This window comes from Orcinus orca, chromosome 2 (assembly GCF_937001465.1).
Source record: "Orcinus orca chromosome 2, mOrcOrc1.1, whole genome shotgun sequence".
In the NCBI taxonomy this organism is placed as follows: domain Eukaryota; kingdom Metazoa; phylum Chordata; class Mammalia; order Artiodactyla; family Delphinidae; genus Orcinus; species Orcinus orca.
In genome coordinates this window covers 96,117,590-96,132,837 of record NC_064560.1, presented here as the reverse complement: position 1 = coordinate 96,132,837, position 15,248 = coordinate 96,117,590, and the positions used below count along the sequence as shown (strand labels likewise).

General features: G+C 42.6%; 1 protein-coding gene across 1 annotated transcript in view; it reads left to right on the top strand.

Annotated features, from left to right (window-relative positions):
- The window catches only part of TLN2 (talin 2), a 443,787-nt gene that overhangs the window by 240,375 nt on the left and 188,164 nt on the right, over positions 1-15,248 (top strand). The window contains exons 4-9 of the mRNA XM_004274706.2: positions 3,508-3,679; positions 5,401-5,498; positions 7,043-7,172; positions 7,992-8,144; positions 9,924-10,066; positions 12,041-12,168. Of these exons, the coding sequence (XP_004274754.1) occupies positions 3,544-3,679; positions 5,401-5,498; positions 7,043-7,172; positions 7,992-8,144; positions 9,924-10,066; positions 12,041-12,168 (788 nt within the window). The 5' untranslated portion in view covers positions 3,508-3,543. The remainder of the gene's footprint in view (positions 1-3,507; positions 3,680-5,400; positions 5,499-7,042; positions 7,173-7,991; positions 8,145-9,923; positions 10,067-12,040; positions 12,169-15,248) is intronic.

Sequence of the window (15,248 nt, the reverse complement as noted above, 5' to 3'; positions counted from 1 at the left end):
TGTCTTCTACTTCCGTCTGAGCTCTCCCGTGTGGTCTGTCCTGCTGCGCATTTCTGCTCTCGGCCCCGTGTCGTGGCTCTGCTTTTCCCGGCGATTGAGTCTTTCTCTGGTTGGCTACAGGGACCATTCATTTGCTCTTCAGAAAGTCCAGTTACTAGCCTGGGAAGGGACGCTTTCATGCAGGGATACTTATACTGGACTACTTCCTATTCTCAGGGGATGGAAGATACTAACCATTTTACTCTCTCTGCTGTGTTGTGTAAACAGCACCCATGATGTCATCAAGTTTCCCACCGACTGTTATCACCAGCTATGCTCATGGATCTCACCATTTCAGGAAACCCCACAGTTGTCACCAGCTGCAGGGGAAAAACTAACCCATGGAGTGATTTACACCCCAGCAAATTTGTCAGTTTATGCCTAGAGTTTATATTTGTATTTTTATTGAAGTATAGTTGATTTACGATATTTTAGTTTTAGCTATACAGCATAGTGATTCAGTATTTTTGCAGGTGATACTCCATTGTAGGTTATGGCTGTAGGTTATAGGTTATAAGATAATGGCTGTAATTCCCCGTGCTACACAGTATATCCTTGTTGGTTGTTTATTTTGTACATAATAGTTTGTATCTGTTAGTCTCATACCCCTAATTTGTCCCTCCCCCTTTGGTAATCACAAGTTTGTTTTCTTTATATGTGAGTCTGATTCTGTTTTGCATATACATTCATTTGTATTATTTTTTAGATTCCACGTATAAGTGATACTACACAGTTTGATTTCTTCAAATTGGAGAGTTGGTTGGTTAAATATGCCTATTAAAAAGAGTTGGGTAGAGCATTTTACAGGCATACCTTGTTTCATTGCACTTGGCTTTACTGTGCTTTGCAGCGACTGTGTTTTTTTGTTTTTTGTTTTTTAACAAATTGAAGGTTTGTGGCAACCCTGACTCAGATGAGTCTATCAGTATTGCCATCTTTCCAACAGCATTTGCTCACTTCATGTGTCTGTGACCCGTTTTGGTAGCCCTCGCAATATTTGAAACTTTCTCATTATTATATTTGTGATGTTACTATTGTAATTGTTTTGGGGAGCCCTGAACCACACCTGTACACGAGACAGGAAACTTAACTGACAAATATGTGTTCTGACATCTGCACTGACCAGCCGTTCCCACATCTCTCTCCCTCTCCTCAGGCCTCTCTATTCCCTGAGAAACAACAGTATTGAAATTAGGCCAATTAATAAACCAACGGTGTCCTCTTAAGTGGTCAAGTAAGTGGAAGAGTCACACGTTTCTCATTTTAAGTCAAAGCTAGAAATGATTTAGTTAGTGAGGAAGCCAAGACAGGCTGAAAGCTAGACCTCATGCCCCCAACAATCAAGTTGTGAATGCAGAGGAAAAGTTCTGGAAGGAAATCAAAAATGCTACAGAGAAATCCTTTGTGAAAGGAAGAATCGATCAATACGGCACAGGACGTTGCTGTCTTAAGTAATGGCCACAGCCACCCCCATTTTTAACCACTACTACCCTGGTGAGTCAGCATGGCCCTCCACCAGCAAAACCGTTACGACTTGCTGATCGCTCAGAGGATGGTTAGCAGTTTTTAGCAATAAAGTATATTCTGATAGTGTATACGTATTTGGTTTTTTTTAGACATCATGGTATTGCACACTTAATAGACCATAGTATGGTGTAAACATGACTTTTATATGCACCAGGAAACCAAAAAATTCGTGCGACTCACTCCATTTCGATATGCACTTTATCGTGTGGTCTGGAACCAAACCCACGACATCCCCGAGGGATGCCTACGTATGTGGCTTTACAAGACCTCAATCTTGTAGATGGAAAATCATCAGATATTTTGAACAACTCAATCTAGTCACTGCCCAGGCTGTAGTAAATTAATTCTGTTTAGGGCAGATTGTCAGTGAATACTGCTATTGTTTGTTGAGAAGTGTATCTTGACATTTCTCAAATAAGAAATATTTTCATGTTTTCATGGGCCAGATTTATGCGGAAGCTAAGCAGAGGTCAGAATGACTTTACAGTTGGACAGCGTAAATGGTTGCATGAGAGTGTGTACACACCTTGCCCATGGATACCAGAGCATCTGTTGAAAACTGTCCTCTGTATCCAAGTGACTGTAGTCGCTGGATGTTAGGAAGCCAGTGGTTAGTGAGGCTTGCTGAGAAGCAGCGCCTTAGAGGCTCCCACCCCTGGTCAGCCTGCTGCCCTCTCTGCCTGTGGCCACCTGATTGCTTCTTAGCACTTGCATTCCCAGAGGGAGCTGTGGTCCTGGTTTACTACGTGTAGATTCTCTAATAAAAGACGAGAAAGGAGTGTGAGATTGAAACTCCTGGGGATTTGTTATCCATGCAGCTCTAGGATTCTAATAAGCTACTCACTGTGAAGTGCCTTATTTTGGTTTCCAGGATGACAGTGAGCTGGGTAGGTCTGTGTTGGCTTCTCAGGTGCAGGGAAGATGCCTCCCTCTTGTGTCCAAGGCGTGCATTGATAGAGGCTGGCCTGAGTTGGGGGGTAAGTTTCTGGCCAAGGAATGGAGCAGGTAGTTGAAATCACCCAGAAGCCACCAACTCAGAAAATGCATTAAATGACTGGACTTAAAATGTAAAAAGAAGGCTTTTACAAAATAATTCAAACCCAGCCTAAGCACCTATCTATTTTTAAAGCCATTGAACTGGATAAGAAGCAAAATATCCCAGGCGTTTGTCTGAACGAAAGAACAACTAAATTGGCATTTTCTTCACTTTGAGACCCCTGAGGAGTCTGAAGCTGCCTGGCACACCGGGTGTTTAAGATAAGCCGCTCTGGCCTCATTAGTGATGGCTGTGCCTTGGCCTGGCACTGAGGTCCCCTCAGGATTCAGTTCTTCTGTGAATTATGAAGGGCAGATAGCAGCGTATGGCTCCTTTATTGCAAGGAAACGGAAGCAGAGTGGCCAGTTGGCTGTCTCCTGGCGATAGGGCTGGGCCTCCAAGCCAGGTCTTCTGGTACAAGATGTGGTGGAGTTTGGCCGTGAGAAGCACCCCAGAGGGCAGAGGTGCCTCTTCCCTGTGCCCAGGAGCTGCTGGGGAGGGAGCCCCGCAACTGAGGGTGCTGACAGGCATCGTCAGGAGACAGCAGTGGGCGCCCAGGACACTCTGCCTCTCACCTGGAGGACACTCACCTGGGAAATGCCACTCTCCCTGGGGAAACCCCAAGTAGGGAGCAGCCTTGAGGAAGGAGCCTTGGTGAACTCCTGTGGTTCCCTCCTTCCAAGGGGCTCTCCTTGCCACCCTATGATAATGGTAACTCCACGACTGCTGCTGTCCTATTCTCAAATTTTCAAAAGTTATTTTTTAACTTGTGTTTTTATCCGGAGCCTTCTCTTTAATTGCCATTTTATTTTCTTTCGATTTTTAAAGCTGATTCAGACTCTAACGTTTTTTTTCTACTGGACAGTTATCACGAACATCACGGTTTGTTCGTTTGTGTTCCCCAGACATTCTAAGTGAGAGTCCTCAAGTCATCTGGAAAAATGGTGGCCCTGTCCTTAAAGATCTGTGTCCGCCACTGCAACGTGGTGAAGACCATGCAGTTTGAACCATCGACGGCGGTGTACGATGCATGTCGAGTCATTCGGGAACGGGTACCCGAGGCACAAACTGGCCAAGGTAGGCCATTGGTTATTTACTGGCTGCTTGAAATGTGTTTGTATGTTTTTCCCTTAATAGTTAAGGAAACGGAGGCTCTGAGTGGTACACAGGTGTGTATGTTTCAAAGGAAATGTCTTCTTATCCTGGACGTTACTTGCCTCCTGTGTGAGACTTGTAACGACAATGATCACAGCTGCCAGCGAGCCGTCCTCATTGTCATGACCCTTCCATACATCAGCATTGAGCTCTGTTTACAAGTCACTTTTTGTTATAAAGCCCCATAGAGTACAGATGAAGGTGCTCTGACAGTTACCGCTTTTGTATATCCTGAGCGCTGTTTCTCATGCCTGAAAACTTTCCACTGCTAGCAGCCTGAAGAAGACTGGAACAGCCATCAGGACCCAGGGCAAGCCTTATATTTCAAGTACTTTGCAGGGGCTTTATCATCTTTGTCTTAAACCTTAAAAAAAATATTTCTGATACGTGTTGTGTTTAATGTTTGGTTGAACCACTGATCACTGTTAATCTGAGTTTAAACAAGAGTCATTCATACAATTTTATTTTCCGTTTCCCTTTGTCTTCTCTCTACATTTCATTCTTTTATTTAGTATTTAATGCTTGAGAAATTGGGGTTACTCCTAAATTAATAAGCCTTTAGTGTGAAAATGGAATAAAACTTTCCTTAAAAATTTGAATCATAAAAATCAAACGTTCAAAGATAGCTATTGTTAGGCCTGGGTCTTCTTGAAAAGATCTGTTACTCACAAAAGCACGAATCTTTTGGTCCAAAAGCAATATCTATATTATTCAAAACACTGTTATTTCTAGATTACCCAAAAATCAGAATAAAGTTTGCTCACATTCCCAACCTTACTCAAGATCTGGTTGTCCAGTCATATCTGGTGTTTTTACTTTTCTGTTACTGTTTATTCCCAGATTTTTAAAACTTTGTTTGGGTTGGATTGCTGTAAAACTCTGGTGAAGATACAAACCTTTACAGATCTTGAAATTGTTTTTCTAAGAAACAACAGGAGCTCTGGCCCTCATCTGGGTCTCTGAGGTTTCCTTGAATCACATTTAGGAAGAAAGAAGTCTTGAGACAGGAAGCGATACTGCTTTCCTCCTTCCTCCACCCGCTTATACTTCCTGGGTCGGATTAAAGGATTTCTGTGAAGAACACAGGGTTTAACTCTCCAACTGTACTCATAATTTGGTGGCATGGGGAGCAGCGACTTCGTCTCACACGGAACTCTTCCTTTTATTTTGTAGTGCTGTGTGGGGGTGATGGAGGGATTATTCCAAGTGTCAAGGCTCCATCGGCCCCTCTTTGCTTAAGTGGCCTTGGCTTGAGTGATTATGTGCATAGTTTCTCCACAGCTGTCTTACCATTCTTCCTGGGTTCTTGGCCTGGCTTTTACAGCATGTGATAGGGAACAAAGCCCAATTCAGTTAGAAGGAAATTTGGACCGCTTTGTTCTCGGCGTTTCCCTAAATTTTAGACACGACTGCTGCCCACTTGTTTTAAGAAACAAGACCCCTGTATGTGGGTGTTGGTTTTGCAGCTCAGCTCTCATTCCTCCCCATCTGCTTTAGTCCCAGTGGCTGCCCATGTTATCAGAATGAAGTATTTCTCTAGTGAAGGAGAACCCCTTGCCAAGTCAGCAGACTCAAGAGCCTGGAAGTCAGTGATGGCGTCATCATCACTTTGTTTTTTATTTTTCTTTCTGTTTTCCCTCCAGCTTCTGACTATGGGCTGTTTCTCTCAGATGAAGACCCCAGGAAAGGAATTTGGCTGGAAGCAGGCAGAACACTGGATTACTACATGTTGCGAAATGGGGTATGCTGTTGATCTTTTTTTTATTTTTTTCATCACTTTGTCCCTAGGCCTTCCATAGAAGCTAACATGATTATGCTTCAAAGAAAAAGAGAGATTCAACAACTATTTTGATTCAAGGGCACTTTATTCTTTTTTTTTTTTTTTTGCGGTACGCGGGCCTCTCAGTGTTGCGGCCTCTCCCATTGCGGAGCACAGGCTCTGGACGCGCAGGCTCAGCGGCCATGGCTCACGGGCCCAGCCGCTCCGCGGCATGTGGGATCCTCCCGGACCGGGGCACGATCCCGTGTCCCCTGCATCGGCAGGCGGACTCTCAACCACTGCGCCACCAGGGAAGCCCACAAGGGCACTTTATTAATAGTTTTGATGTAATATACTTCGTAAAGGCCGTCCAGGTTAGTGATAGAAAATATCAGCAGTCCAAATTCTTGAAACTCCACAAAGTAATTAAAGCAGCATGAGGTAATGATTTTAAGCTGTTTCTACATGCCATTGTTGGACTTGGTAGTTATGAAACATAGCATCTTCCTGTAAGTATGTAGGAAGTACCCTGGTGACTGGTGATAGAAAGTAAGCATAGAGAGAGAACAAAAATATAATCCTAAAAGTAGCCAGAAATTAAATATTAATCAGTGTTTTGCTTTTATAAAAAAGTTCACATTAGATATGAGTTTAATAACAGTAACAATAAAAAATTGTATTATGGAAGTAGGAAAAAAATAATGAATAAAAAAGTGTTAACAGGGAACTATATTCAGTATCTTGTAACAGCCTATAATGGAAAATAATCTTATATATATATATATATATATATATAACACTGAATCACTTTGCTGTACACCTGAAACTAACACAATATTAGCTTAACCCCCGAAATATATTGGGTTTTGGTTTACGGAATAGACACATCGGATTGGTCAGTACTCCATAAGCAGGAGCAAAGTATGAGTTGCCATTAATTTTCCCTCCCATAGTTCTCTTTTTAAGAAGTGTAGTAAAAGGAGAGTCTCTTATTTAGACATAACTCTCAAACTTATTACGCCTGTTTGGTCTTGCCATTATTGGCAGAAAACCACTTTTACTGTGATACACCACTACTGTGAAGAATTATGGGGGTATTACTTATGTCCTTCATGACATATATATTAAAAATTGCTTATAACTATGTAAGAGGTCATTGAAGAAGCACACTACAAACTTTTAAAAAAACAAGTAGGAATTTTCCTCTGCTAATTCTCATTACAGCAGACTGTTCTCAGCCTTTCAGGAGGACATATGCTACTTTCACTTTACAGAGGTTAGTTTTCAGTAACTCTGAACTATAAGTAGGACTTTTTGAGGTGCAATTTTACTATCAGAGTTTAAAGAAAACTTTATGAAAGCAGTTTATCACACTGGAGATTCTGTATTAGTGGCCAAAATCTCATGAAAACTTAGAAGGAGGAAATCAGAGGGTGCTCGGGAAAAGTCATTTTTTAAAGAAAAGTGTCCAAGTTTATTACCTCATTTCCCACGCAGTGTGAGATGTTTGTATGATTTTGCTGTAGGATATTTTGGAATATAAAAAAAAACAGAGACCTCAGAAAATTCGGATGCTGGATGGATCTGTGAAAACAGTGATGGTGGATGATTCCAAGACTGTTGGGGAGCTCCTGGTTACTATTTGCAGCAGGATAGGTAAGGGTACACATGCAGAGCTTCTGGATTTTGTTTTGTTTTTAATAATATGCCTCTTCTTTTTTTTCCACCCCCTTTGGGTATCTAGGCAATTTTGAATATATTGTAACACATTGACTTTGGCCCAGTCCCAAGAGAGTGTGTTCATTTTCCTGATTTGCTGACCCACTAACTGGTGTTGTCAACACTTGAACTTCTCACTGAGTCACAAGTGAGAGCTTTTATTTCAAAACCAATAGGAGTTTTCAATGGAAAGTAATGTTTCAAAACCATATAATTCAGTCTCCTGCCCACGGCTGTGATTCTGTGTCAGCATCACTGATACCCAGGATCTCTCCTGAAGACTTGTGGGGACAGCTTGTACAATTCTTAGGCATCTTTTTTCCTCCTAGCTTCTGTTAGTCTCCTCAGAACAAGTCTGTCTCTCCTTTCTATGTGAAGCCTCTTGAATATCTTCAGAAAGTGGCCTTGCCTGTCTTAGTTTCCTCATCATGTAAAGGAAGCCCAGCTCCTTCAGACACTGCTTGCTTGACATTGTCTTGCCTTCCTCTGTATGATCTCTACTTTGTTCTTATTACTCAAAAATTAGTCAGGAGACTTGAACGTGACATTTGAGTGTGACTTAACTAGCCAAAGATCCTCCTTTGTGGCCAGTTCCTTGATGTGTGCTCCCTGGGTGACCCTGACCTTCATCTTGGCAAGGCTTCCTTCCCATCTTTTGCCCCCAGGGACTCCTTGGAGTATTGTAGGCCCCAGGATGAAAGGAGTTGATAGCAATGTAATCACTGACCATTATAATAACCTAATTGATAATTTTAGGAATTACAAACTATGAAGAATACTCTTTAATCCAAGAAACAATTGAAGAAAAGAAAGAAGAAGGAACGGGTACATTAAAAAAAGACAGGACGCTGTTACGAGACGAGAGGAAGATGGAGAAGTTGAAGGCCAAGCTTCACACGGATGATGACCGTGAGTGTCTGAAGAGGAGGTGTGATGCAGGCACATGGTCAGCCAAGCCTCACTCCTCTCCCATCATCTGTATGACCCAGGACAGGAGTGTGTGGTTGTGCCTTTGTTTTATTTCATCTACAAACATGTTGGCCTGTGTCACTAAAAGATATAGACCCTTAAGGGAAAAAAAAAAAAAGGGATGATAATACCATTTCACATCTCAAAAGTAATCTCTTAAGGCGAAATATACACATTGTGTTCCCATCTTCTCCATTGCTGTCTAAAGAATTTTTTTGTAACAGTTTGTTTAAATGAAGGTCCAAATAAGATTGGATGATAGGTTGTTTAACTCTTTTAGTCTCAAGAGTTTCCCTCCATCTGTTTTATTTTTGCCTTATAATTTTTGAGGGGAAGAAACCAGATTGTTACTTATATAGAAGTTTCTACATCCTGGATTTTGTTAGATGACCTGTGGTGTCATGTAACATGTTCATCTGTCCCTTTTAATTCCTGAGATCTGGAGGCTTGATCAGATGTGTGTGTGTGTGTGTGTGTGTATGTGTGTTTAAAAATAAAGACTCCTATGTGGTGTTGTGTACTTCCATTAGGAAGTTGAATTTGGTTGTTTCCTTTTTTGTGGTGTTAACAGCCATTGATGATCATTACTTAGATCCATTATTTCCTTAGGGGTTATGAAACAGTAATATAATTCTATCGTAGGAAGGTCCTTTTCTACGGCTACAGAGCTAATAATATACAGAAAAGCCAGTATATATACCCCATGTGTTCCCCAGACCTGTGCTTTGTGCACCTGACCGCCTGACACCACCCCACCCCCAAGGATCGTACTTCATGCACATTTCACTCAGACCTTCCCAGCCTCTTCCCTTCATTGTTCTTTCTCTCAGTGCTGCATTGGGAAGATGTCATCCTTGGCATTAGGTTTATTGATCTTCCGTGGGGTTTTCATTTCCTCTGACCCTTTCTCCGTTCTCTCTTTCTCTCTCGCCTCATTTGATTTACAGTGGCATACTTCTTTCCAAATGAGACCTTAGCAGACAAATCCTGAGGATTTTTATACTGTGCATGTTGCTCTTCCAGGTACTGTGGGAGATGAGGTCCATCCAACACATTCCCTGTGCCAAAGTTGAGGCCTGTAATAAATACTTGCTCACAATGTGTGTGTTAGGCCCGGGGAGGAGCGTAGGAATGAGAGCTGTGGGAAGTGCAGAGGAGTGATCCATCCCTTTGCACCTAGGTATCAGGGAAGTGTTTTCTAAATGAGTGAGATTCCAGGTGTGCCATGGGCAAGGTTCTACCCTCCCCGACCCCTTAGTGGCCTGTCCTCTCCTTGCCCCAATTACTTTCATTTTCCTCCTCTTTTCTACTTAAGATCAGAGGTAGTAACTCATTATGCTTAGAGTTTATAAATTATTTCACCTGATCAGACTAAAGACCAGCCTTGACTTAAAAGGAAATGCAAACTTGACTGTCTTGGCATAAAGCACTGTTTGCCTTATCCCACCACCCCAAGGAAGGCACGTGGATTCATTCTGGGGCTTTACTAAGTGAGGAATCGCTGCGGATTTCTCCCTCATTTGCTTTTTCATGTGTCATATGGTACATGTGCAGTTACTTTGCAAAGTTAAAAAGCTCAGATCTAATCTAACAAGTAACTATAACTGGACATCAGCATCCTAGAAATCCACGTCTGCATCACACTGCTGTTTGGGTTAATCCCCTTGGACTAAGAGGAAGAATCGACACAGTTCTTTCATATGTCGTCTTGTGTTGCAGTAAATTGGCTGGATCACAGCCGAACGTTCAGAGAACAAGGAGTAGATGAAAATGAAACGTTGCTGCTTAGACGGAAGTTCTTTTACTCTGATCAGAATGTGGACTCGAGAGACCCCGTGCAGCTGAACTTGCTCTATGTTCAGGTACAGTATTGAATACTCAGACGCTGAGGTTGGTGAGCTTTCCGGAAGCTCTGGCTGTGGCTCGTGGTGGGCAGGAGCTGGGCTCCGGCTCTCACCGTGTCTGTGACACGCACTTTCCAGTCGGGTTGGGTTGTGGTACAGGTTGGTGTCCACTGTGAGCTGGCCATCCAGAGGTGGGCCTTTGTTTGCCTCCCAGGTGGGGTCCTCATGGCGACTACTGCCTCTCTCTGCTTGGCTTCACAGCACTTACCTGGCTCATCACTTCACACGCACTACAGCTTTCATACCTCGCATCTAGAATACAAGGATGGTTATTGGTCAGAAAATCAGTACTTCTTATTAACTGAAAGATACTACTCTCTCAGTAACCTTTTATGTTTTTACCATTAACTAATTGTTTAAACTCAGGCGAGTCATTCAAATTATCTGAGTTGCAGTTACCCAGTATGTAAGATGTGGGCTTTGCACTAGACAGTCCCAAAGGTTTCTTTTGGCTCAAGGAAAACATCTTCCTCCCTCTGTCTCTCTGTCTCTCTGTCTCTCTGTCTCTGTCTCTGTCTCTCTCTCACTCTCACTTCTTTCATTCTTCCTTTCCCTTTCCTCTCCTTTTATTTATCTACCTATCAGCTTATAGAAATAATGGGGGGGGGTCAGCAAAATGCAGCCACAGCATCACCTGTGTTTATAAATAAAGTTTTATTGAAACCACATCTCATTCATTTATGTATTGCACGTTGGTAAATCCCCTTCTGTATCACATAATTGTCTACGTGTTGTCCATGGCAGCTGTCATGTTCCAACAGCAGAGTTCAGTAGTTGGGACAGACACCACATGGCCCAGAGGTGTAGATTATTCACTCTCTGGTCTTTTACAGGAAAAGTTTGCTGACCCCTGAGTTAGTGGATGGAAGGAGGGCTGGGAGGAGATAGGCTGGGAGGCCAGAAGGGAGGGAGATATCAGGGCAATAAGAAAATGGTTGTTGGTTTAAGGCTCAGGGCCATAGGTTAGAGTGTCCATCTGAGAGTGCTCTAGGAGTCATTAACTGGAGAAAGGAAAGACAAAGAAAAGGAATAAATAGCAACAGCAGTGAGGGGTCAGGAAATGGGAACTTCAGGACTTCAGGTGCAGTGGGTTCCTGATTCCAGGACTGTGCATTTGCTGATCATTTCCCCCAAATGTCTGCAGTATTGAGTTCTTGTCTGTTCTCTCTATATATTTTGGGATGGGGATTGGGTTGATTTTACTTCTAGATGATTTTTTTGTTAGCTTTATCATTTAGGGTCATAAAAAATATATTGCATTTCTGTTTCCCCCTCTATGAATCTGGTCATTATACAAGGATTTCCCTTTGCCTCTGTATTTTTCATGATCACTTCGACCTCCCTAGATTACACTCAAGCTTCAGTTTTAATATACTGGGCATTGCTGATGCCTTCCATCTATAGGCAGTTTGGGGCAAGGACTTGTTTTCCCTTTGCCTTCATTCATTTTTTGTTTGTTTGTTTAAATAAATTTATTTATTTATTTTTGGCTGCGTTGGGTCTTCATTGCTGTGCACAGGCTTTCTGTAGTTGCGGCGAGTGGGGGCTACTCTTCGTTGCGGTGTGCGGACCACTCATTGCAGTGACTTCTCTTGTTGCGGAGCACCGGCTCTAGGCACGCGGGCTCCAGTAGTTGTGGCTTGCAGGATCGGTTACTCTGCAGCATGTGGGATCTTCTTGGACCAGGGATTGAACCTGTGTCCCCTGCACTGGCAGACGGATTCTTAACCATTGCGCCATCAGGGAAGTCCCTGCCTTAATTCTGCTGTGCTACGATCACTCACAGTGTCTTGAATGCCTCACTCTGGCTTGGCTGGCATGTTTCCCCTTGTTCCACAGAGAGGGTACGCTGGGATGCAGGAACATGGCAATGGAGAGAATGTGTTGTTCCTTCCAAGCTCCTGATGCTTTTTGCTTCCTCTTGTGTTGCAGGCTCGGGATGATATCCTGAATGGCTCCCACCCTGTCTCCTTCGAGAAAGCTTGTGAGTTTGGTGGATTTCAAGCCCAGATTCAGTTTGGACCTCATGTGGAACATAAACACAAGCCTGGATTCTTAGAGTAAATGACCTTTTGTTTTTCTTTTTAGCCTTCTTTTCTCTTCACTGTTTATATTTGAGCTAGCTATGCAATGTGTGTACAGCCTGGTTTCAGTAAATTGTGAGATTGTTAGCTTTTACTCGATTCAATCTACGATGAAATTTGTGAGCCTCGGGGAAAGCAAGGGGCCTGGAAATTCAGGGCTGGGATGACTGAAGATGACTTGCTCCAGTGTTCGGGCAGGATGTGGTTTCCACTGGACCAGAGGGTCTGTGGCATCCCTCCAAGGTGTTGTCCAGGGTATTTCTGGACTTGAGAAACTCACTTCCCCCATCTTCTGAAACCCCTGCTCCTTGGGATATTCCTATGGGAATGGGACCAAATTTTGTCATGTTTAATATCTTTTTAAGCCTCCAATATTACAACAGAGTATAAAAGAGAGAGCTTCACATTATTTACTATAATCTTATGAAATCTTCATTGCTCTGCAAGTGTGGTGCGTACATTAATACTGGCTATACTCTTCCATCTGGTCTTTGGTTCTCTTTTATAAAATGATGGGGGTAATTTTTGTGGCTCAATAGTTATGGGTTCAAGAGAAAGCTAACCCTCTGGATTCGTCATGGCTCCTCCGGATGTGGGCCTTAGGGTTGGTTTTCCTAGAAATGCCCAGCAGACAAGCCCAGCCATACGGAGGCTGCTGTTCGTCAGAGTTCATTTTCCCCTCTGTTTGGTCTGGGCTTTCCAAGGATTTTGTCTAGATAACATTTCTTTCCTTTATCTGTTTTTCCCCACCTTTTCTTTTCTCTCTTCTGCTGTTTCTTAGATCAGATGAAACATTTGGCTGAGCCAAAAAAAAATCACTGCAGAAAGTCTTAACCTGGTCAATACCATGCTCTCACCTAGAGTGCAGCTTGTAATGGGGACCTGACAGGAAGGCCAGCTGGGGTGGGTGCGCATCAGCTTTTCTGTAGAATATGCCAACGTGAGATGCATAGAGTAGGTCATCTGTTGTATTGTGTCTGGGTGTGTTGAGAGGAGAGAATAAAATGCTTATTTGGCCCTTGACCTCACTTTCACTTTGGTGGAAAATAGTTGGGACCAGCATGTGCCCTAAGGTAAAAAGGAAATCTGACTTCTCTCCTAGTGGCAGAGAATGCCTGGGCTGCACGCTGTTGGGTCTAAACTGAGTTGTTACTAAAAAAAGACTCTACCCTTGTGTTAATGAATCCTGGGGAGCCTTTCTAAAGTGGTGCTTTGTCCTACAGTATTCGGTACAGTGACCTTGAGACTGAGACTGTCTCTGAGCAGGTCCTGTCATTGACTTTGTTCTGTGTTCTCCAAACGGGTCATATGGCCAAGTGTTCCTCAGGGCCACTTCTACCCAGTTGGTCTGGCTTCCTTCCTGCAGGAGTCACGGAAGCTTGCCTTTGTCTGTCCTGACACCCCAGATGCCTTTCAGAAAACCACATGCACACAAGCTTTTACTAGTTTCACCTTGCCACATTCTAACCTCCCAGTTGGTCCCTCAGATACATTTTGTGTCATAAACCTGTGGATTATGGCCATGGAAATTGACAACACCAAGAATTATTAAGCCCTGGAGGGAGGAAACATATTTTGTTTGTTTCTTTGAGTGACTGATGAAGAATAGGAGAAAATGAAGAGAAGATTTATGAACCAAAATTTTTAAAATACAATGTTTAGTTTCAGGCTTTTGTAACTGTGAGCCTATCTGGCCCTGATGAGAAGGTGATCCACATGTAGCCATTCACTGGGTGCCAAAAATGAGGCTACCATGGTCATTTCATTCATGCCTTTTCTTTAGAGCTTTTGGACAGATAATTCCCAGGGCCCCCTTGTGAATTGAGAAAGCAGTATATTTTAAGCTACAGATGTGGCAGAAGAAGCAGAGAGAGGAGATGTGGCTTGTTCACAGTGACATAGAATTTTTCTGCAGGTAGCTTCTGACTCCTTACACTGGGATTTACAAACAGATTCCGACTCAGAGGGCAAAGTTGCCTCTTTCACTGGTCTCCCAATATGCAGCAAGATTAAGAAAGTACTTTAAAATGTGATCGCAAGGTTCTTTGGTCTCTTTGCTATGTCACTGGTTGTGACAACTACATCACAGCGAATACTGTTACACCACCAACTGCTTGTGTAGGGATTACAGACAGCGTGAGAGCACTGGTATTGCTCTTACACTGTCTCCTGCGATTTATGCGCTATTGAATGCTGCACACCTACACTCCATTAAAGATGTTCCTTCTCTTAATGTGAGGCCGTCAAGGTTAAGCCATTGTTCAGTTTTCTTGTTTCTGAGATTATGGTATGGAGCTCATGCCCCTAGTGTATGTGTATCCTCACTCAGATTCCAGATTAAAACAAGCTTATTGTGCCTGGTAGCAATTATTTTTCCATATGAATTTGATTTTTTCTTTAATTAGACCAAATCTAGTCTAGGTAATGAGGGATTTTCATTTCATGTAGATGTTTAATTGTGTATATTATTGCACGTACACGACAGGTAGAACTTCCTGAGGGTATTCGTCTCCTCTTAATTAAAACAGCAAGGTCACATTTCCCTGATTGTATGTTGGATAGTCTGAGACTGTTCAGCGATAATATCCCTGGGCTGTCCCTGGTGACTGTGGCTGGGCTGTGTCTGCCAGCCTTTGTTTTTCTCCATCTAGCTTTCATATATACTATTGGCTTTGAACAATTCATTTGGGGGAAAAAAAAAAAAAAGTTGGACTTTGCCACAGAGTCTGGTTGAAGATAAAGCCAGGCAGAGATTTTAGTCACATAGCTTAAGGGTGAGGTACATGGAAGTATGTTTAATGACTCTATTTCTTTTAATTTTTTGAAAACTTGTTCAGCACTTGTGCTGAAAGTCAGCATACTACGGACCTTTTTAAAAAAAACTTTATTGACGAATAATTGACAACTACAATTGATATATTTTTAAAGTATATTGCTTGATGATTTGATATACGTATACATATAGAATGATTACCAAGATCAAAATAACACATCTGTCACCGTACATAGTTAATGTGTGTGTGTGTGTGTGTGTGTGTGTGTGTGTGTGTGTGTGT